A 23,531-nucleotide genomic window follows, 5' to 3' on the forward strand; every position below is an offset into this window, starting at 1 on the left:
AATCCCCTCGCCCTGCACCTTGGGCTGGAGCCTGAGACCGATTCGCCCCCAAGGATGCTCCAGTTGTAAGAGCAACGCAAGTTTATCATTGTCGGGAGAAAGAGGAGCAGCGTGTTTGGAACGGGTGGCATCCTTCAGCCGGACCAGCCAGCGATCCGCCTGTGACTGCCCTGGGGGAGAGAGGAGACCCGCGCGCCTGCCCAGCCCAGCAAGCGACACCTTTTTGGAGTCGTGTTTCCTGCTGCGATCGGCCAACGTGCCCCTGCCCAAGCCGCCGCTAGTCCCGTCCACTTCTTCCACTTCATTTATCCGTGGATCATTTCGAGAGTCGGTCTTGTAAATGTTTAGCATTTTGCTGCTTTACTGCTTCTTTCTGGGGACAGTGCCAGCACTTGCCGAGACCGGCGGAGAGAGGCGACTGAGTCCGGAGAAGAGCGAAGTATGGGGACCCGGGCTGAAGGCAGCTGTGGTGCTTCCCGCTCGCTATTTCTACATTCAGGCGGTGGATACGTCAGGAAATAAGTAAGTCCAGAAACGGCTCCCTATTTTGGAATGCAGTGAAAATGGACCGTTTCTCCCTTTTTTTTTTTTTTTTTTTTTTATCCGCCCAAGGTTTTTCCACAGCGGTTTAAATTCCAGGATATTTGGATGGTATCCACGTGCGATTGTAACAGTCTTTCCCCATCCCAATCAATTTTTCCCTGTAGCTTTAGAAATGTTTCCGGATTCCCTCTTCTCCTAGATATTCTGACAGGGGAGACAAAGCCTCTGCACTTTGCTGGAAGTTGTGTTTCTACCTACTTTTGCTTAAGCTGTTGTAAGGAATGTACACACCCAGCTGTGAAAAAGTCGGTTGGTTCATCCCTCTCTGGTGCTGCCCTCTGCTTTCAGGTAGACTTCTGCAGGTGAGCGAGTTTTGAAACACAGAGAAAAATGAAACACTATTTGAAACTTTACAGTTAAGAGGGAAAGTATCAGTGTGAGTCTCCTGTGTGTTTGTAACAAACATTATTGCATTCCATTGAATTCAACCATTAAGATGATAACTTAAAACGGACTTTTAAAATTCACATACTTCTGGGGCACTTGGGTGGCTCAGTTCAGTCAGGAGAGCTTTCAGCTGAGGTCAAGATCTCAAGGTCCTGGGATCAAGCCTGGAGTCCGGCTCCACATTCAATATGGAGCCTGCTTACGATTCTCTCTCTCCTTCCCTCTGCCCCTCTCCCTAAAATATAAATACAAATAAATAAAATGCTCTCTCTCTCTCCCTAAAATAAAATTAGAATTCACATACTTCTGTGAAATGATTGTCTTTTCGTTATTCGAGGATGCTGACCACATATATTTTGTAAGGGGGAAAAAAAAAAACATCTTGGGTATTCCAAGAAAAACTTTCAAGAAGTTTTCCAAAGCAGGAAAAAAAAAAAAAAAAAAAAAAGTTATCAATTGTGTCACTTGGGTATTACAATTGGGGAAACTAAATACCATTTTAACAATCTTAATAGCGGGAACACTCACTTAAAAAAAACTTTTAGGGGAGCCTGGGTGGCTCAGTCACTTGACCACGGGCCTCTTAGTTTCAGCTCAGGTCATGAACTCATGGGGTTCATGGGTTCGGCCCACCAAAGGCTCTATCTGACAGTGTGGAACCTGCTTGGGATTCTCTCTCTCTCTCTCTCTCTCTCTCTCTCTCTCTCTCTCTCTGCCCCTTGCCCACATGCACCCTCTCTCTAAGAAAGAAAGAAAGAAAAAGAAAGAATCATTGAAAGAGATTTTTCAAAAGGTTGTTATCTTTATAGGCACCATTTGACCACAAATTTCCAGATGCATGAAATAAATAGTAGGTGGACAAGAGGGTTTGTGTGTGTGTGTGTGTGGTTTTTGGTTTTTGGTTTTGTTTTAGGGAGAGATAGAATATTCAGCGGGCTCCACGCTCAGCATAGAACCCAACGCGGGGCTTGATCCACAACCTTGGGACCATGACCTGAGCTGGAAACAAGAGCCAAACACTCAACCTACTGAGCCACCCAGGCACCCCAAGAATATGTTTATATGTGGAATGCATAAGTGGGTTCTATGTTTACATGAATATGTAGCCTTTACATATTCCCTTGAAATTTTCTAATGAAATGTTTATGTTATTGTGGCCTTCTGCCATCCTCTTCTTTTTCTTAAATCTCTGATCCATCACATTCATTCCGGCACTACAAGCATATGAGAGAGGCAGCAAGCATATATGTTAGGGGGAGAGTTTGAGAAAAAGAGTAAGGCTGACAGACTGGAGAGCAGAATCTTTGTGCATTTGTGCCTTAAAATAATCTTTATATCTTACTGTTCTTCCCGTGACAGGTTCACATCTTCTCCAGGTGAAAAGGTGTTCCAGATTAAAATCTCAGCACCAGAAGAGCAGTTCACTAGAGTTGGAGTCCAGGTTTTAGACCGGAAGGATGGGTCCTTCATAGTAAGATACAGAATGTATGCAAGCTACCAAAACCTGAAGGTAGAAGTTAAATTCCAAGGTCAACATGTTGCCAAATCTCCATATATTTTAAAAGGTAATTTGGAACATAATTTTACAACAACAGTGTTAATGAAGCCATATAATGGATATTTGTTACGTGTTTTGAATGGTGAGTGAAATTGTTACAGTGATATTTTGTTACTTGTGTGTAATCAGGGCCAGTTTACCATGAAAACTGTGATTGTCCTTTGGAAGATAGTGCAGCCTGGTTGCAGGAGATGAACTGCCCAGAGACCATAACTCAGATTCAGAAAGATCTGGCACATTTTCCTACGGTCGATCCAGAAAAGATTGCAGCAGAAATCCCAAAAAGATTTGGACAAAGACAAAGCTTGTGTCATTATACCTTGAAGGACAACAAGGTACAATTGAGGTTTGCTTGTTTGACTTGGTGACTTTTTTTATTTTGTTTTGTTTTCCTTTGACCTTTTGGCTCTAAGTAGCTACTGAGTTTTATTAAGTATCATTCAATGAGGAGCTGGCTGGCTCAGTTGGTGGAGCGTGTGACTCTTGATCCGGGGGTTGTGGATTTGAACCCCATGTTGGGTGTAGAGATTACTTAGAAATAAAAATCTTTAAGGGGCACCTGGGTGGCTCAGTTGGTTAAGTGTCCGACTCTTAGTTTCAGCTCACAGAATGATCTCACAGTTTGTGAGTTCGAGCCCCACATCAGGCTCCGTGTTGCCAGTTCAGAGCCTGCTTGGAATTCTCGGTCTCCCTCTCCCTCTGTCCCTCCCCTGCTCTCTCTCTCTCTCTCTCTCTCTCTCTGAAAATAAATAAATAAACTTTAAAAAATAAAATAAAATATTTTTAAAACATAATTCTGGGGTGCCTAGGTGGCTCAGTCGGTTAAGTGTCCAACTTCAGCTCAGGTCACAATCTCACAATTCGTGAGTTCGAGCCCCACGTCGGGCTCTGTGCTGACAGCTCTGAGCCTGGCATCTGCTTCAGATTCTGTGTCTCCCTCTCTCTCTGATCCTCCCCAACTCACGTTCTGTCTCTCTCAAAAATAAATAAATAGTAAAAAAAATTGTTTTAAATCATTCTAAAGATCATTGTGATACACTTTACCTCATTGAAATCTGCCAGTCCTGTTAGATTAACGTAATAAATGTTCATTTCTCTTTTAGGTTTACATCAAGACTCACGGTGAACATGTAGGCTTTAGAATTTTCATGGATGCCATACTACTTTCTCTGACTAGAAAAGTAAGTATTTTTTTTTCCTCTCAGGTAAAGACACTTTCAGCCAAGGTTTTACAATATAATTTTTAAAAATAACAGCTTCAGTGGTACTCTATCCTGGAACCTTATTAAAATACTATTCTGAAGCTTTATGTCCTGGAGAATACCTGCTATTCATTTCCTACTGTTGCCGTCACAAATACTGCGAGCTTGGAGACGTAAAACAACAGAAATTTTTGTTCTTTCGCAGTTCTGGAGGTTACAAGTCTGAGAGCAAAGTGTCAGCAGGGCCTTGCCCCCACCCCGACCCTCCTGAGAGCTGTAGGGGAGGACCCTTCCTTCCTCCCCCTGCTTCTCGTGGCATGCCGGCCATCCTTGGCGCTCCTTGGTTTGCAGCCACATCACTCCAGCCTCTGCCCCATCATCGCACGGCCTTCCCTGTGTGTCTCTCTCTTCTAAGGACACCAGTCATATTGAATCAGGGCCCACCCTACTCCAGTATGACCTCAGCTTAACTAATTATAACTGCAACAACCCTATTTCCAAAAAATGTCTTTCTGAGATACTAGGGTTTGGGACTTTTGCTTATCTTTTGTAGGGGACAGAATTCGATCGATAACAATACTTTTGAAGGGAAAATGTCTTAAAATAAAGTTGGCTTAATACTCAAACTACTTTGAGCCCAAAGAAGACATCGTCTATTGAATCCTGTTCCTTGGTATAATGAGCTTTCAGCAGGGTTCTGGTGGAGAACCTGACCGTGATAGTAAAATGGCCGATACGAAAAGCTCTACCCACATTTGTTACCAGTTGCTTAATAACAATTTATTAGATAATCTGTGTCTACATCTTGATTGAATTACTCATGGGAAATCATAGTATCTTCTCAGAATTGCATAGCACTTATAGTGAGTTCATCCTGAACATAGGTTGCTACATAGCATGCGTATTTGCCTCCTTTAAGCTAAGACATCGGGGTGCTGTCAAGTTTTCCTTGCACGTGTATCAATCCATGGAAAAGTAAGACTGCCCTTCAGCTATTTGCAAATGACATACAAGATAAAGGGTTAGTTTCCAAAATCTATAAAGATCTTACCAAACTCAACACCCTGCCCCCCCCAAAAAAAATTATCCAGTTAAGAAATGGGCAGAAGCCATGAACAGACACTTTTCCAAAGAAGACTTATCCAGATAGCCAACAGACACATGAAAAGATGCTTAACATCACTCATCATCAGGAAATCAAAACCACAATGAGATACCACCTCACACCAGTCAGAATGGCTAAAATTAACAGCTCAGGCAACAACAGATGTTGGCAAGGATGTGGAGAAAGGGGAATCCTCGTGCACTGCTGTGAATGCAAACTCATGAATGCAAACTGGTGCAGCCACTCTGGAAAAAAAATATATATATACATATATATATATATATATATATATATATATATATATATATATATATATATAACGGAATATTACTCAGCATTGAAAAAGAATGTAATCTTGCCATTTGCAACAATGTGGATAGAACTGGAGGGTATTATGCTAAGCGAAATAAGTCCTTTAGAGAAAGACAGATATCATGTGATTTCATTCATATGTGGAATTTGAGAAACTTAACAGAAGATCACAGGGGAAGGGAAAGAAAAATAAGACACAAGACACAGAGAGGGAGGCAAACCATAAGAGACTCTTAAATACAGAGAACAAACTGAGGGTTGATAGCAGTGGGGTAATTGGGTGATGGGCATTAAGGAGGGCACTTGTTGGGATGAGCACTGGGTGTTGTATATAAGAGATGAATCACTAGGTTCTACTCCTAAAGCCAAACTACACTAAGTTAACTAACTTGAGAATAAAATTTTTTTAATAAATTAAAAAAAAAAAAAGAGCATGAAAATATTACAGAACAATGTTGAGAAAGAATGTAAAAAAAGACTGCCCTTCAGGACTCCAACTTCTCAAGATGCTTCTCAGACTGACCACAACAGTTCTTGCCTAAAAAGTAGGTCTTGGGGTGCCTGGGTGGCTCAGTCAGTTAAGTATCTGACTCTTGATTTCAGCTCAGGTCATGATCTCAGGGTCGTGAGATCCAGCCCCATGTCAGGCTTTGAGCTGAGCGTGTAGCCTGCTTGGGATTCTGTCTCTCCCTCTGCCCCTGTCCCAATCACAGGCTTGCACTCTCTATTTCTCTCTCTCCAAAAAAAAAAAAAATATGTATTTATATACATACACACACACATACACATGCACACATATATCGATGTTTACCCCAAACATTTACCTGTGGCTTGATATAAAACCAGGATCTTTGAACATGTCTGTGCCACTTGTTGGTAGAAGCAGCCTAGCTTGGAAATCATTAGTGCCAGCTTTTGTGTCCGGCTTCCAGAGTTTAGAGTCTGGTCCCACCACCTACCTACCTGGGGTGTATTTTTTTAAATGGGAACGTCTGGCTCATTAACCAGGAATGAAGGGTAGAGTCCCAAATTCTTTTTTGTAATTTTTTGTGTTCTAATTGTTTTCCAGTAATTCTTTCTCTCTTTGATCATCATAGAGTCTCTTGGCAGCATTAAAACCGAGATTACCTTTGTCATTTCATCCCCCCCCCCTTTTCTTTTGAAAGAGAGAAAGAGAGAGAAGGAAAGTACATGCAAGGAGGGGAAGGGCAAGAGAGAATGTTTTTTTGGTGTTTTTTTTTTTTTTAATTTGAGAGAGAAAGAGCACGAGTGGGGGAGAGGGTCAGAGGGAGAGAGAATGTTAAGCAGGCTCCATGCCCAGCCCGAAGCCCAACGCAGGGCTGGGGCTCCATCTCACCACCGTCAGATCATGACCTGAGCTGACATCAAGAGTCGGACGCCTACCCAACTGAGCCATGCAGGCGCCCTTCATCCCTTTTTGAAGCAAGCCTATTGGCCACTGTGGAGGCACCACAGAAAGGAAATCTAGTATACTGAGATATACAGTATTGTGAAAAATCACTCACTATTCAAATTGGCCTAATTATCATTACCTGAAGCTTGTAAAGCTGGCCTTTCATCTGGTAGGGTTTCTCATTTGTGTTTCCCTGCTCCCCGGGTGGTCTGGCTGTGCTGCAGGATAGAACATTACAGAAATGCAGCCAAAGTGAAAAGGCAGAGAAATGCCACCGAGGAAGGAACCAATGCAGGATTCGAGGTGGCTGAGAACAGGACAGCGTGCACACCACGGGGCAGGGGGTGTAGCGCTTCCTTGCAGAGAGGGAACGACATCCCGTCCCTTGCTGGGTGGCGGTCCCTGCGCTATGGCTGTGTGCACCTCAGTTCGTGCCGCAGCCTAGCTCCCTGACCGCTCCCTGTGGGGTCTCAAGCACAGGGAGCTGGGGGCAGCCTGAGGGCCGGGGGCACCTGCACTTCAGCAGAACATGAAGCACATTCCCTCGCAAGGAGGTGAGTGCAGCCCAGACTGTGAGGGCTCCATTTCTTGGTAAAGAAGTGTTCCAGACCCGAGACCCGTTCTTCCCGTTCTTCTGTGACCAAGCAGGGGCTGCAAAGACTGCGTGCACGAGGCTGCCTTTCCCAACACACGGATCCATGGAGGCTATTATCCACTGCAACCAATGTAAATAAGCTCTTCACTTTCTTTTTCCAGGTGAAGATGCCAGATGTGGAGTTTTTCGTTAATCTGGGAGACTGGCCTTTGGAAAAAAAGAAATCCACCTCGCACATCCATCCAATCTTTTCCTGGTGTGGCTCCACGGATTCCAAGGATATCGTAATGCCTACCTACGACCTGACTGACTCTGTTCTAGAAACCATGGGCCGGTGAGAGATGGGTCTAAGATGACCCAGAGCCTTGGTGAGTTCTTTCCCAGCAGCCTTTGCAATGTGACGGTTTGGGAGGAAAATCTGTTGCACTTTTTGTCTTCCAGAGTAAGTCTGGATATGATGTCTGTGCAAGCTAACACAGGTCCTCCCTGGGAAAGCAAGAACTCCACCGCTGTCTGGAGAGGGCGAGACAGTCGCAAAGAGAGACTGGAACTGGTTAAGCTCAGCAGGAAACACCCAGAACTTATAGACGCTGCCTTCACCAACTTCTTCTTCTTTAAACATGATGAAAGCCTATATGGTCCTATCGTGAAACACATTTCATTTTTTGATTTCTTCAAGGTATGACATCAATTGTGTCCAATCCTTTCTGTTTTTCCAAATGTCTTCACTTGGGGGAAGGAAACTGAGGCCTATAAATTCTAGGGGGTGAAAGAGGTGAGCACAAAATTTAGCGAACATCAAGGCATGAGGCCCTGGGGACCACTTTGGCAGCGTGAGGGGTACAAGGTACCCAGACCTGACATTAAACATGCATCAAGGGAGGGAGGCCTGGGTGGCTCAGGTGGTTAAGCGTCTGACTCTTGGTTTTGGCTCAGGTCATGATCTCACGGTTTGTGAGTTCAAGCCCCAAATGGGGCTCTGTGCTGACAGTACAGGGCCTGCTTGGGATTCTCTCTCCCTTTCTCTCTCCGCCCCTCCCCTGCTCGCTCGCTCTCTCTCTCTCTCTCTCTCTCTCTCTCTCCTTCACTCTCTTTCAAAATAAATACATAAATTTTAAAAATATATGCATCGAGGAAGCTTGGGGCCTGGGTAGGGCTAGAATTTTTTCCCCAACTCACCCTCAAGGTAAGCACATTTCAGCTCTAAATCCTTTCTTATTAATAAATACATGTATGTGATTTTACAAATTCTTCTCCCCAGAGCATCGTAACAGTCTAAAGAAGAGATAAACCAAGTATCTCACATCAGACTTTCTGATGGGGAAGTGTCTTGAAACCCATGCAAATGATCTGCCTGGGAATCCTGGAGATTAGGGAGACCTTTCTGTGTCTAAAATGTGGACTTTTTCTAACTCCTTTTTCTAACTCCTTCTTCTAGGCAGTGGGACGCTGCCCTATTCTCTAAACCACTAAGTGGTTTTTTTTTTTTAATTTTTTTTAAGTTTATTTATTTTGAGAAAGAGAGAGCAAGCGGGGTAGGGGCAGAGAGGGGGGCGGGGAGAGAGAATCCCAAGCAGGCTCCACGCTGTCAACACAGCTGACACAGGGCTCAAACCCACAAACCACGAGATCATGACCTGAGCCGAAGTCAAGAGTCAGACGCTCAACCAACTGAGCCCCCCAGGCACCCCTAAGCCACTAAGTGGTTTTTAAAGTCCCATGTCATGGAATGAAAGGTGGACAAAAGGTACTCACCTGTCCTCGGAATGTGGGAAAGTAAGTGATTCGTCAGCTCTGTCTGCACCTGTGGCCAGGTTTTCTTTGGATAGGTTCCATGGCAGCAGGAAGTCCTAAATAAGGCCGTTAAGTTGAATTGTCATCACTTCCTCCGTATGCATTTCACAAAGACTTGTGAAAGAAAGAGAGGTTGCCAGCCATCCCTCATCAGTGGGTGTTGTGCCAGGCCTTTGCACTTGCTACAGCTAGAGAGTAATTGTTACCATGGCTCTAGGCATATTTGTATTCATAGCTGCTTTTGCATCTACGCTTGTTAATTTTCTCAAGACTTGTGTGTGGCCATCTGATGTTTAAAAGGTATGGTTGGGGCACCTGGGTGGCTCAGTCAGTGAAGCGTCTGATTCTTGATTTCTACTCAGGTTATGATCTCACAGTTGTGTGATCGAGCCCCGCATAAGACTCCACACTGAGCATGGAGCCTGCTTGGGATATTCTCTCTCTCTCTCTCTCTCTCTCTCTCTCTCTGCCCCTCCCCCACTCTCTCTCTCTTAAAAAAAAATTAAAAGGTACGGTTAATATGGCATAGGCTACCATGCTTAGGTGCTCATACATGATCAGTAAAGTATTAGAGGGATTACAAAGTCACGATAAGCCTATCTTTCCTAGGTTGTGGCCTTTGGACAGCAGTCTTAGTATTGTATTGTCTGCTCTAATGTTAGACTTGTGGCCCCCTTGTGAAATTTGGGAGAGCATCACAATAAGCCTTTAGCTCTAGGCCAGGTGTCAATATGATAGCACTTACTCCACGGCCAAGGCAGAGGGCAAAATCTGGCCAGTTCGTGTCTGCCAATGATGAGGCTTCAAGTGCGGAAAGAGGAGGGAGTAAAGAGAGTGGAGAAGGGAAGTGTGATGGAGGCTTCTCTTCTGCTGTTTTTCAGCACAAGTACCAAATAAACGTTGATGGCACTGTCGCAGCGTATCGCCTGCCGTACCTCCTCGTCGGTGACAGTGTTGTGCTGAAGCAGGACTCCATCTACTACGAGCACTTTTACAATGAGCTGCAGCCATGGAAGCACTACATTCCAGTGAAAAGCAACCTGAGCGATCTCCTGGAAAAACTTAAATGGGCAAAAGATCATGACGAAGAGGTAAGGTCAGTCTCTCCTGCCCCACCGTCATGGGCTCGTTTTAAATGTCTTGTGCCCGAAGAGCATCCCGGATGCTGAGCCATACACCCTTCCCTCTCAGTGGGAGGCCGCGCCCCCCCCACCCCCCCACCCCAGGTAGCACATCTGTCCCCCTCAGGGTGAACACCGGCACGGGGTCTGGATTAACTGTCCACTCTGCACTTGAGATAAAAAGCTAGAGGTTGGCCTTGAGGATGCTCTCTCTTTTTTCGGTCAGGTTGATCAGAGCCTCAGGCACTGCCTCCCCTTTACTAACAATATGAAAGTGTTCAAACGGGCAGGAAGAAAAAGTTCCTGCAGGATTGCATGAAGTAAACTTCAGGAAAATTGCTGAGAATTGTTAAGGCAGTTAAGCTTTGTCTTGCATTTACTTTACAAAGTCATTGTTACCTCATTTAATGTGTGCCTTCTCTCTGCAAGAGAGGCTTCATTCTAGAAGGTCCAGTATGATTCCTCAAACTTTCAACTCTAAAAAAAAACCTCCCTTTAATTTGAACGTACTGTTGTTAAATGTTCCCTTTACCACATAACACTACCCTCAAAGATTTTTCCTGCCGTTGTTCCAGGATACATGTACCCGGAAGATCAGTTTGCATATGTGTGCACGGGGAAAAAAACATGTTTCATTAAGGGACTTTGTGTTGTCATTGTTCCCACAGGCAAAGAAGATAGCAAAAGCAGGACAGGAATTTGCAAGAAATAATCTCATGGGCGATGACATATTCTGTTATTATTTTAAACTTTTCCAGGTCAGTATTTTCTAAGAAAACAGACATACTATTTGCAGTTGGGCATGTTAAGAGCAAATAACATTTCACGTAATAGTTTTTAAAAGTATATTAATATAAAGAGATACATACACTTCTCTGTGGGCAAAAACCAGGGACCAACATCAAATCATAAAGAAAATAGTACAAACCCGACATTAGCTAGACAAGAATGCTACCACATTATGGGGAAAGTATTTATGTTAGCACTCTGTATTGTGTGGTTAAGAAATTGGCCTCTGATCCTGCCAAGTTACTGTGTATGGATCTGTATTTTCTCTTTGTACAATCTTTTTTTTTTTAATTTTTTTTAGTATTTATTTTTGAGAGAGGAGAGTGTGAGTGGGGGGTGGGGGGGGGGGTGCCAGAGAGAGAGGGAGACACAGAATCAGAAGCAGGGTCCAGGCTCTGAGCTGTCAGCACAGAGCCTGATGTGCGGCTCAAACCCACAAATTGTGAGATCGTGACCTGAGCCAAAGTCAGAGGCTTACCAGCTTAACCGACTGAGCCACCCAGGCGCCCCTGCTCTTTGTACAATCTTTACCATTTCTTTGTCTAAACAGTGCCCAGTGTCTTCTGACCTATACTGCTGACTCCATATGAGCCATGGCTTCTCTTGGAAACTGTTTTCATGGGCCTAAGCATTTAGGGATTATAATCAAAGTATATCTGACAACTTAAAAGGGTATTTTTAAAAAATGCAGTAGTTAAAAAAATTAAAGCGAATAAAAAATTTTAAAAATGCAGTAGTTAAAAAAACTTAAAGATACTAAAAACTTTAAAAAATGCAGTAGTTAAAAAAAATTAAAGATAATAAAAAATAAAATATAAAAAATGCAATAGTTAAAAAAAATTAAAGATAAAAAAATAAAAAATGCAGTAGTAACAAGTAATTTCCTAATGATACTACTAGATCTAAATTAAGATTTTTTTTTAATCTCAAAATTGCAGGTATTGAGCCCCAAATCTTAGACTCCACTCCAGAACAGTTGATCTGTTTCTGGTCTGCACTGGCTCCTCCCTCTTTCTAACCTTCCCAGGGGCTGGTGAAGGGACGGAGAGGGTGAAGTGGAAGATTTACTGTCTGAATTCCTCAAGGTCCACAGGCTTGTGCTCACTCATTCGGATTACATTTCCTAGAGCATCATCACCTGGCCCAGAGCCTAACAACAGCAGGCGGATGATAGATCAAGGTGGTGGCCGAGCTGTGCAAGCCATGGTGGAAATATGTTCTAGCCTCAAATTCCCAGTCTAGGGCAGACCGTGTGCACAATTATTTTCACTTCAAGGCAGAAGCTGGCAAAACCAAAACCGTACAAGTCATATAAATGATGGGGGCACCTGGGTGGCTCAGTTAAGCATCTGACTTTGGCTCAGGCCATGATCTCAATTTGTGAGTTTGTGAGTTTGAGCCCTGAGTGGGGGCTCTCTGCTGTCAGCACAGAGCTCGCTTTGGATTCTCTGCCCTGCCCCTCCTCTGCTCCTCCCCTTCTCTCTGCCCCTCCCACCCCCCCCCCCCCCCACACACACAGGGTTGTCTCTCTCTCTCAAAAAAATAAATAAATAAATACATTAAAAATAAATAAATGAAGGATAGAATAAGGAGAGGTGCAGTAGCAATCAGCAGCTGGTGTCCAAAGGACAGCCACCTCTCAGAAATTCTGTTATTGGGGGTTTAAGGGGAGTATGATGAATTTCGCTTCTCACAACTTGACACATATGAATTAAAAGGACCATATCCTAGCAAATTCCACTGTATCTGATTTGGTGGATGTGCTCTGAGTTACAAAAGGCACACTTCTGACTTGTTGCTTCCACAGGAATATGCCAATTTGCAAGTGAGTGAGCCCCAAATCCGAGAGGGCATGCAGAGGGTAGAAGCACAGACTGAAGATGACCTCTTTCCTTGCACGTGCCATAGGAAACAGGTAACCCGAACCGGCAGTGGCAGAGCAAGAACTAGTCTTGTTCCAAGTCCTCATCCGTCCCTTCAGTCCTTCAGTCGGGCAGCCACTATTTGAGCTTCTCTGGGGGCCTGCCTGCCCTTCAGTCTACCGGAGGGGCAGATGCCGTGGGAACAACATGGCCAGAGAAAGGGCACCGAGATGCAGGTAGGGGAGAAGTCCAGGAGCCCCCGGCAAAGTGGAGGAGAGCCTTCTTTTAACGTGAGAATTCACATGGCCTTTGAATAGAGGTTTATAATTTTAAAAGTGTTTTCACATGTGTCACGGGAGATGGCTTTGGCAAAACTCATCATCTCAGTTTAGAGATGAAAAATATATGACCGTGATTATTCATATATTACCAGATTACGCATTTAAGAGCAATCTCTGTTCATACCACCAATATATACTGATTTCATTAACAAATGGTAGATTTACACAGACTTGTAAGTCTAAAAGGACCTTTTAGGGGGGCGCCTGGCTGGCTCAGTCAGTGGAGTGTGCGACTCTTCATCTTGGGGTTGTGAGTTTGAGGCCCATGTTGGGCACAGAGCCTACTAAAATATTTTTTAAAAATTTAAAAAAAAAAAAAAAGGGACCTTAGGAGTCACCCAGGAAATGCCTTCATCTTACGGTTATAAAAACGAAGCCTAAAGAAGAATTTAGCTCATAACCACCCAGCTGGATTATAGCAAGGCTAGGACCAAGAACTAGTCTCCATCACCAGATTGTGTGCCTGGTTGTGTGTAAAGACATGATGTGGCAGGGGAGGGTTGTTTTGATTGTAATGCTTTTTGTTTGAATGAATATATACTATATAAAATTGTAGTGTATATCTCTACACTCTATGTATACATATACATTACATAAACGTATACATATGTAATATATTGGCTTGATATTATTTTAAGCAATGTCATCATGTCTCTAAAAGAACAAACTCAAAACTGTGATATTGTGACCAAAAATGAGAAGGCAGATTTGGCAGTTACCATGCCTGACTCACAGGGGGTTTGAAACGAATTAAGTGACCACTATCCAGTGGTATGATAGAATCAGTTTATATAAGCTCACTGTCTGTTACATATTAGGAATTTTGCACACTAGTTAATTTCTGGTACCTTGGAATCTGCCTGGTGGGGGAGAGTCACCATGACAACAGCAGGTGCTACAAATCAGTTTTGGTTATTTCCTTTTTTTGTTTGGAGTAGAGACTTGCCACTAAGTAACTAACCAACCCCCTCACCCCCACCCAGAAAGGGTTCTTCATCAGTGTTAACGCTTGTCAGTGCTGGAAGTTCATTAAATTAGTTAAAGCCATTGACCAAAAAAAAAAAAAAAAAAAAAAAAAAAAAAAAAAAAAAAAAAACTTGCTAGACTTCGGGGCACCCTAAGTCAGCAGAGCTTGCAACTCTTGATCTTGGATTGACCCCACATTGTGTGTAGAGATTACTTAAAAAATAAATTAAATGCTTAAAAAATAAAATCTTTTAAAAATTTTCCAGGATTGAAATGTACCCGCTCATGAAATTTGTGATTTGGTATCATAACACTTCTGTTGGCTCCAAATGAAACTGGGCGGCTTCCTTTCTCCAGTCCTCTTTTTTTATTTTTTATCTTTGTCTGAGTGATGCTGGGGAGTGCCAACACTGACCAGTGGACTTAGAGGCTTCGTTAATTTCCTCCTCCTTGTCTGCTGTAGCCCTTCACAGATAAGATACATAACACAAAGCCCTTTACAGTAATGCAAACACTTACATGTTTGTGTTCCCCATCAGCAGTCCGATAAAATACAATGTGACTTTCCCCAGGAGGGATTCCGAGCATAGTCCCAGGCCCTACAAACCTTTAGCGCCCACTTGCCTTTTTCGCTGCTTCCACCTTTAGGGGAAAATAATTAATAGACTAACGTAAGTTATCTTGACCATATAAGACTTCTTGATGACACTAAATATTTTGCTTCTTAATTGCAGACCAAAGATGAACTCTGATGTGCAAAATACCTTCCCTTCAAATAATGGTGCTCTGAAGGCTCTTTTTAACTGACATAGAGGAATGTTTTTTAAATATTGATTCTGTGGACAATATAAAGTCTGCTATGTGATTGAATTATGAACATATGTTTCTTCTTCTTATGCAGTATTCCTGTGACCATCCTTTAAAGCACAGTTTTAGAATTTTATAATAAAACCACTTTTATTTTAAAGACCTGCATTGTGCTAATTATTAGCTGTGTTTGGACCGTGGAGCGGTACACAGAGGGAGTCTGGGCCCTGGCCTCCATGTCGAGCATCACAGCAGCCACCACCTACATGCACGCATGTTTTATATGACAAAGCAGTGACCTGCTGTCTGCATGCCACTGTTATTTTGGACATTTCATCCACCGTGACCAAACATAATTCCAAAAAATACACCTAATAAGGCATGCATCTGCAATCCAGTTTCTTGCCACTTCCCAGTATGCATCTTACAGTCCAGCAAAACCAGCTGGACTGTTCTGTCAGTTCCTTGTTTCTTACCTTCCTTGGTTATTTTTTCTCTTGGTCTGGAGTGCCATGACTCTCTTCTGGCTCAGTGACCATCTGGTGCACATCTCTGAAATCACTCCTCCAAATCTCCCCATCTGCATACTTGAACCATTGTAGTTACCTGACTGTGTTAGTGATCTCATCATTACCAGACTTTAAGCAGAGATTTGACTGCAGAGACCATGATCTTCCACATCATCTAAAAGGGTGCCCACAACCAGAAAAGCTCAATGAATATCAAATTGGTGAATACCAAAAATCACTGAAATGTGACTAAGAGAATTAAAAACAGGCTAAAAAGCCTAACACTGAACCATAATATAATGTCGTATAAATTTCTTTACCTAATGGTCTCCCTTCCATCTATCTTCCAGTTAAATAATCTATTGTATTTTTTTTTTTTACGTTGTGGAATGTATCCTATGCACAGAAGACTATAAAACATGTATCTGCATTTTGAAAATAATTGTAAGAAAACACCCATGTAATTATTGTCAAAGATTCTTTGTTTGGCCAAGGTTTAGTCAAGTTCCTGAGCCTTCAGAAAGGGCCATCTGGGCACTTCCTTATAAAATACGGTTTCAGGGGCGCCTGGGTGGCTCAGTCGGTTAAGCGGCCAACTTCGGCTCGGGTCATGATCTCGCGGTCCGTGAGTTCAAGCCCCGCGTCGGGGTCTGTGCTGACAGCTCAGAGCCTGGAGCCTGTTTCAGATTCTGTGTCTCCCTCTCTCTGACCCTCCCCCATTCATGCTCTGTCTCTCTCTGTCTCAAAAATAAACATTAAAAAAAAATAAAATAAAATAAATTAAAAAGAATAAAAAAATAAAATACGGTTTCAGCAAAAACTCTGCTGAGTCCATTTAGTAAGAATCCCCATCCTCCACATCCAATCACTCTTGGTATCTATTCGGGTTCCTGGTCCTCAACTATCCCCCCTAAGTGGTTGATCAGATTGGCCTGTCCTTAGCAAGAATCCTGTTGGGTCAGATTTGCCAGAATCCCTCCATAACCCTGATGTTTCCTCTTAGTAATTTTCTATCCACTGACCTCCACCCTGCTCCTTGGCTGTAAATCCCCACTTTTACGCACTGTATTTGGAATTGAGCTGGTTCTATACTGAGATCTCTTCCCCGATTGCAATAGTCCTGAGTAACATTTTTTTTTTTTTTACCTCTTTACTGTCTAGCTCTGATTTGCTTGGATATTACCACTCAGGTTCAGAAATGGAACACTGCTGTTCCTTAGAATTTCCCCCTGTCTCTCCCCCTATTATCTCCCACTCACCTGCTCCCATGTGGCCAATATTGTGATGGTTGTGATCATCTTTTCCTTGTACAGTAAAATCCTGGTTTGGGAGCATAATTCACTCCAGAAACATGCTTGTAATCCAAAGCACTTGTATGTCAAAGTGAACTTCAAGAACCATTGGCTCAGTTGTGATCATGTGACATTTGGCATCACCTAACACTCATACTGCAAGACATTGCCTGTGTATCAAGTTAAAATATATTAGAAATGTTTGTGGAACACTCACAAAACAAGTTACTCGCAATCCAAGGTTTTACTGTACTTATTTATGGTTTTACCACCTACATATTCCTCCCTAAGCAATGTGGTTGAATTTTCTTTTTGTAAATTGATCTAAATGGAATCATACTGAACATATTGTTGTCATTACTTGCCTGTTGAAGCACAGAGTGGCAGCACATTCATTTATATATGTAGGCAGTATTTCATTGTATCAGTAGGAGTCCTCTTTTAGCCATTCTGTTACACATGGACTTTTGGGTTGTTTCCATTTTTAACAATTCTAATCAAAGCTACTATGGGCATTCTTATTCATGTCTCCTGATTACATCAGCTTTGGAATAAAATTACTGGGTTATAGAGTATATATGTCTGCAATTTTGCTAGATAATGTCAAACAACTTTCCAACTTGATTGTCCCAATTTGCATTCTCCAGCAGGGTACAGGATTTCCAGTTGCTGTACTTCCTTGCTAACACTTGCTGTTATCAGACTTTGAAATTTTTTGCTACTCTGGGGTAAAATGGTAACTTACTATGTTTTGATTTTCATGCTGACCATCTTTTCATGTGCTCACAAGCCATTTGTGTTGTGTTTCCTACTTTTTTTTTTTTATTTGTTTGTTTATTTACTTACTTTAGTTCATTTCCCTACTAAGTTGTTTGACTTCCTGGTAGATTCATAGAAGTGTATTTTGGAGCAAGTACTTTGTTGATTGACTCTGCTGCATAATTCCTACTTTGTGGCATGTCTTAGATTCTTCTGGCAGTGTTTTTTCATGTTCAAAGGATGATGATTTTTTTCTTTCATAATTGAGTTTTTATCGGTTGTGCTGAGGACCAGTAAGACATCTCAATTTGTACACAATTCTTAACATACATATCAAAAATCTAAAAAAATCATATAGTTGTGATTCTTTTCTAAGTTATTCCAGTGACTTTCCAGCTTAAACTTTGGAGGCAAATTTTCCTTAACAGTATATCAAGCATCAATATCTTCAAATGTTGACACACTGTTACATTATTAAGTTCCATTAATTCACAATTTAATATCATATACACTACATACACAGATTTATAATCCTGCACAGCACGTTAACAAAGTTACTAGGAAAACCAACCAAGATGTTACAGAACTTACAAAATTCTGACAGGGAGAGTCAAGATCAAGGAGTGGTTTTCTTTAGGAAACAATTTTTTTTTTTAATGTTCAAGACATATTAAATGCATGACAGACTCCCAATTGCCATTCAATATGCTTTGTACTGTAGAATATAAAAACTACCCCATCTGTGAAATGTTGAGCTGATACCCAAGGCAGTCAAAGCCTCCCATATTCAATACCCCAATATTTTCTGATTGTACCAAAAAATAAATAAATAACAAGAAAATGATTTCACCTCTTTAAAAAAAGCATTGACACTTAAGAAATGGGATGAAGTGGGCGTCTCTCCTTAAAAATGTTTCTAGAGCTACTAAAAAACTTGCATTTATAAAATAGTTGATCAAAGTACTCCTCTGGATTGTACAAGAAGGGGAACAGGGATGACTGATAAGACATGGTATGTATGATATTAATCAGACGTAGCTTCTTTCCCTCCTGCTTCATCAGGGGCTGGAATCTCGTTTTTAGTTTCTCCATTTTCTGCAGGTAAGTCTCTTTCGTTTCTTGGCTAGCCACTTCAGCCTGGTTTCCCTTTGCTCCACTTTTCTCTTTGCTTGCACTTTTTTTGTCTGAAGATTTATCCCTTCCTGCCCCCTTTTTTGGCTTCATTTCCATCTTTGCAGGAGCAGGTTTGGCTAACAACCTCCCCCCATCTCCTCTTGGACTCCTCCTTCGCAGCCCCCTTGGCAGAGCTGGCCTTCCTTTTGGGCATCCTGAGGGTGGGCTGGGCAGGCAGAGAGGCTTCTCGAAACCTAGCTGACTGGCCGCTGCAGGGCCTCCTGGCCCAGAAGATGATGATTTCAACATAGAGGAATATATCAATCTTTTCTTTAGTGGCCAGGGCTTTTTGTAACTTGTTTAAGAAATTTTTTCGAATTGCTCCGTCACTAAGCGGGTTTCCTATGTTATTTTCTGTGTAAGTTTCTCTCAGAGTTTTGGAGGCCAGAGTCTGAAATCAAGGTGTTGGCAGTTTTGGTTCCTTCTAGGAGCTCTCTCTCTCCATGCCTCTCTTCTGGTGGCTTCTAGCTTCTGGTGGCTTCTAGCAATTCTTGGTGCTTCCTGGCTTGTAGACACATCACTCCCATCTCTGCCTGGGTCTTCATAGTGTTCTTCCCCTCTGTGTGTCTCTGTATCTTCTCCTTTTCTGTCTCTTATAAAGACACTAGTCATTAGATTTAGGGCCCACCCTAAAAACAGGATGATCTCATGTTGAGAGCTTTAATTATATGTGTAAAGACCTGATTTCTAAGTAGTTACATTTCACAGGTAGGCATGTCAGGACTTGGACATATCTTTTTCTGGTCACTAATAATTCTGCCCACTACCTCTTCTAAAAACATTCCTCTTGAGGGGCGCCTGGGTGCCTCAGTCAGTTAAGCTTCTGACTTCAGCTCAGGTCATGATCTCACAGTTTATGAGTTTGACCCCCGTGTCAGGCTCTGTGCTGACAGCTCAGTCTGGAGCCTACCTCAGATTCTGTCTGTCTGTCTGTCTGTCTGTCTCTTTCTCTACCTCTACCCCGCTCACATTCTGTCTCTCTCAAAAATAAACATTAAAAAAAGAAAGAAAGGGGCATCTGGGTGGCTCAGTCGGTTGGGCGTCTGAACTCAGGTCCATGAGTTCGAGCCCCACATCAACCTCTGTGCTTGAAAGCGTATGAAATGCATACTTGAGGAATTGAATCTAACAAGAAACGGACAGGACTTTTATAGAGAAAATTATGAAAACTTGAAAAAAAAGCTAATTAAATTGAAAAATATTACACGTTCAGGGATTGGCAAAATCAATAGTAAAGATGTTATTTCTCCCCCCAACCTGGTATATAGTCAGTGTAATGCCAATCAAAACATGCCCTGCCCCTTTTTATGTGAAACTTTTCAAACTTTTTCTTTAAAAATGTATGGGCCTGAAAAGTACAAGAAAAATTAAACACTCTTGAGGAAGGATGAATTATAAGAACTTTCCCTACTATGCAGCAAGATTTTTTATAATGCTATAGTATTCATCACCATGTGATGTTGGTGCAGGGATAGAAATATAGAACAATGGCAGAATAGTGATGCATAAACAGACCCAGCCCCACGTGTATGTGGAAACTATCTGCAATCAAGAACTGCTGAAAGGTTGGAGAAAGGTTGCACAATGCAGTGCAGGAAGCTAGGATAGGAGGGTGTTAATGATTCTAGGACAAATTCCAATGTGAGGGGTGGTCTCCACACCACAAAGCAATTCTCAGACACAGCTGGGTGTCTTACAATTCAACTCAATTCTGACACTATCTACCTTGAGATAGCATCAGATTCCACAGGTTAAGAGCGTAGTCCCATAAGACTGCCCTCCACTTCAGACTGAAATCCCAAATCCAGGTTGTTACCCTTGCTTCTGACCAATTGGCTGTCTATAAATCATAGATTACCACAACCCCTTCTTTGGGTTCAATTAATTTGCTAGAAAGCCTCACAGAAATCAGGAAACCCGTTTACTCACTAGATTACTGGTTTGTTACAAAGGATGTCAAAGGATATTAATTAATAGCTAGATAAAGAAACACATAGGGTGAGATTCCCAACCAAGGAGCTTATGCGCTTGGGCTCAGTGGCCCATGATTCTGGTTCACCAGCCTGGAAACTCTCCAAACCCAGTCCTTTTGGGTTTTTATGGAGGTTTTATTATAGAGGCATGATTGGTCAAATCACTGACCATTAGTGATTGACTCAACCTCAAACCCCCTCTTCCCTCCCAAGGAGATTGGGGGTGGGGTTAAAAGTTCTAAACCACTAACATGATTTGTTCTCTTGGCAACCATCCTAGCTACTTTACAAAAGTCACCTCATTGCCATAACAAAAGACACATTATCACTCTCTTAGGAAATTCTAAGGGTTTTAGGAGCTCTGTGCCAGAAATGGGAATTAAGACCATGTATATATATTTCTTATTAAAATTCACAATATCACAGATACCCATATATGGAAGGAAAGCAGTTGGATAGCTTGCACACAGTATATCACCAAAGGTCAGTTCCAGGGAGATTAGTGACAAAACACAAAACATAATATTTTTAATCAGCAAAGAGGCTATCTCTATATTATACTAGTAGTAAAAACTTTAGTGGCTGAAATGTCTGAAGAATTATTATTCCCTTCACTTTGTGGCTCTGATGAATAAAGCCTTAGGAGTTATTACTAAAAAATACCAACCCTAGAAGTTTCTGGAACATGTCTTTCTCATTGTACAAATCTTTTTTCTCCTCAGTCTGAGAAGATTGTCATTTCAATCTATCACAATGGCACTGCCACAGATGACCTGTGTATGTTCCCTGCGCCTCCAATGACACATCAGCATAGCAGGGATTCCCCTTCTGAACACCATGTCTGGTTGTAAAAATAAGTGAGAAGTGGGTGCTGACAAGATGGCTTTCATAATATGCCTCTGCTTGCCTTATAAATCTTTTGTTTATGTGTACATGAGGAGAGTTGAGATTACAGTAAGGAATTCAGGAGGAATGACTTGGGTTGATGAACGTGGAATGTGTGACCTGTTGATAGATGGGAAACTTGGCAAGTCTCACGGGCCAGTTCTCTAAACCAGACTTTCAGAGGGAGCCTTTGAATTAGGGTATGAGAAAGTGAATTGAAAGCTTCATATGCTCATATAAATGTGTATACAGTTTTCCTTCTCCAAAAAACATTTTCTGCAACTTACTTTTTCACTCAACAATACAAGGATCGTAGGAATATATGCCTGTAGTCATAATGCTTCATGCAGTGTGAGAGGAGGGAAGTTTGGCGTGTCCCCAGAGTTACCCTGCCCATCAGGGGTTTATAGTAAAATGGTCCTACGGTTGACATCACAAAAAAAGAACAACAACAACAAAAGAAAGAAGAAAGAAAGAAAGAAAGAAAGAAAGAAAGAAAGAAAGAAAGAAAGAAGAAAGAAAGAAAGAAAGAAAGAAAGAAAGAAAGAAAGAAAGAAAACCACAATACACCATGGATCTCCTTCTGAAAGAGGACTTTCATTACTTCCATTTTGAACTCAAACTTTCTTTTAAAAAAAAAAAAGGTTTATTTAGTTATTTTGAGAGAGGAAGAGAGAGAGCGCAGGCATGAATGAGGAGGGGCAGAGAGAGAATCTCAAGCAGGCTCCCCACTGCCAGCATGGAGCCCCATGTAGGGCTTGGACCCATGAACCATGAGATCATGACCTGAGCAGAAATCAAGAGTTGGATGCTCAGCTGATTGAGCCACCCAACCACCCCTGAACTCAAACTTTCTAATTGATTAAGTTCTTCTTTCCAGCTTTCTCTTCACTCTGGAAAAAGACCCTGAGGGCAAAGCACCCCCAGATGGGAACCGAAAGTACTCCCTCAGGCAATAAGGAGTTTCCTGAGCCAGCAAGACCCCATGTCATTGACTCCAAGACAAAGACCCACCAGACCTTCACTGCCCACCTGCACGTACCACTGACCTTTGCCCCACATTTCCTCATATAAGCCTGGAAATATTTTTGGCACTTCGGAGACAGCCTTTGAGCCATTAGTCTGTGGTCTTCCGGGTGTCGGCCTCATGGAAATAAATTCCTCTCTTACTTCACCACCACTTGTCTCTGCGCCTTTGGGTTTTGTCAATGGTGAGTGGCTGCGCCTGGTCGGTTTGGGACTCCCCAGAGTCAGTTGCTCTTGCACCCCTGCATGCCAGCTACATTTCCACAGTCTTATGTTACATTTTTCTTAAAAAGGAATCCTGGATATGGAGAAAGGATGTGGCTATAAGAGGTGGTGCGAGGGATGCTTGTGATGCATCGGTCCTGTATCTTGATTATAGTGCTGTTACCCGAACATATCACGTGATCAAGCTACATAGAACTACACACACACAGGCACGCATGCACAAACGAGTGACAGAAAAGGGGGCAGTTACCACCTGCCCTAGGCTTGGGGTAGATTTAGTTATTCAAGAAATATATGATCACACACACAGGAGATTCGAGGCATAGCAACAAAACGCCCTGCCTTTATGGGGAGTTTACAGTTCTCTGAGGCGACAGCTACATTCACAGTATATTAGGTAATAAGGAGAGAAGGACAGGAAGTGTGGCTGAGGGGATGAGGGAAGGCCCCAATGAGAAAATGACTTGTAAGTGAAGAAGCCACCGAGATGCTGGGTTAGCCACTGTGAGGTGGGGAACAAAGGCAAGAAGGAAATGGTAGATAAAGTTAAATTTCCTTATAACCTGCGGCCCATTACTTGACGGAGGCAAAGTAGACCGTTTCTCCAGGAACTCCCTGTGTCTTAATGTTAATGCTTTGCCAGAGGTAAAAGCAACTTTAGCTCAACAGTAGCTAGGCCTCCAGGATCCTGGATCCTATGAGTCTTCTTTAGCATATGAAACCCTTTTGGAAACTTCCCTGGACTTTACCTCCCCCCATCTCCCCTATATTTAATCAGTCACTCCTCACAATCTGCGGGAAGCTCTTTTTACCCAGGGGTCCTGTCCCTGTGC

General features: G+C 42.5%; 1 protein-coding gene across 1 annotated transcript; it reads left to right on the plus strand.

Moving 5' to 3' along the window:
* POGLUT2 (protein O-glucosyltransferase 2) lies at nucleotides 1-15,016 on the plus strand. The gene is made up of 10 exons (XM_025924598.2): nucleotides 1-522; nucleotides 2,350-2,555; nucleotides 2,678-2,883; nucleotides 3,652-3,729; nucleotides 7,338-7,510; nucleotides 7,618-7,855; nucleotides 9,852-10,061; nucleotides 10,760-10,849; nucleotides 12,688-12,795; nucleotides 14,784-15,016. The coding sequence occupies exons 1-10, from the start codon at nucleotides 341-343 to the stop codon at nucleotides 14,799-14,801; spliced, it is 1,509 nt and encodes a 502-aa protein (XP_025780383.1). The 5' UTR covers nucleotides 1-340; the 3' UTR covers nucleotides 14,802-15,016.
* The last annotated feature ends 8,515 nt before the right edge of the window (nucleotides 15,017-23,531 follow it).

Source organism: Puma concolor, chromosome A1 (assembly GCF_028749965.1).
Source record: "Puma concolor isolate L17-30 chromosome A1, mPumCon1.1.hap2, whole genome shotgun sequence".
Lineage (NCBI taxonomy): Eukaryota > Metazoa > Chordata > Mammalia > Carnivora > Felidae > Puma > Puma concolor.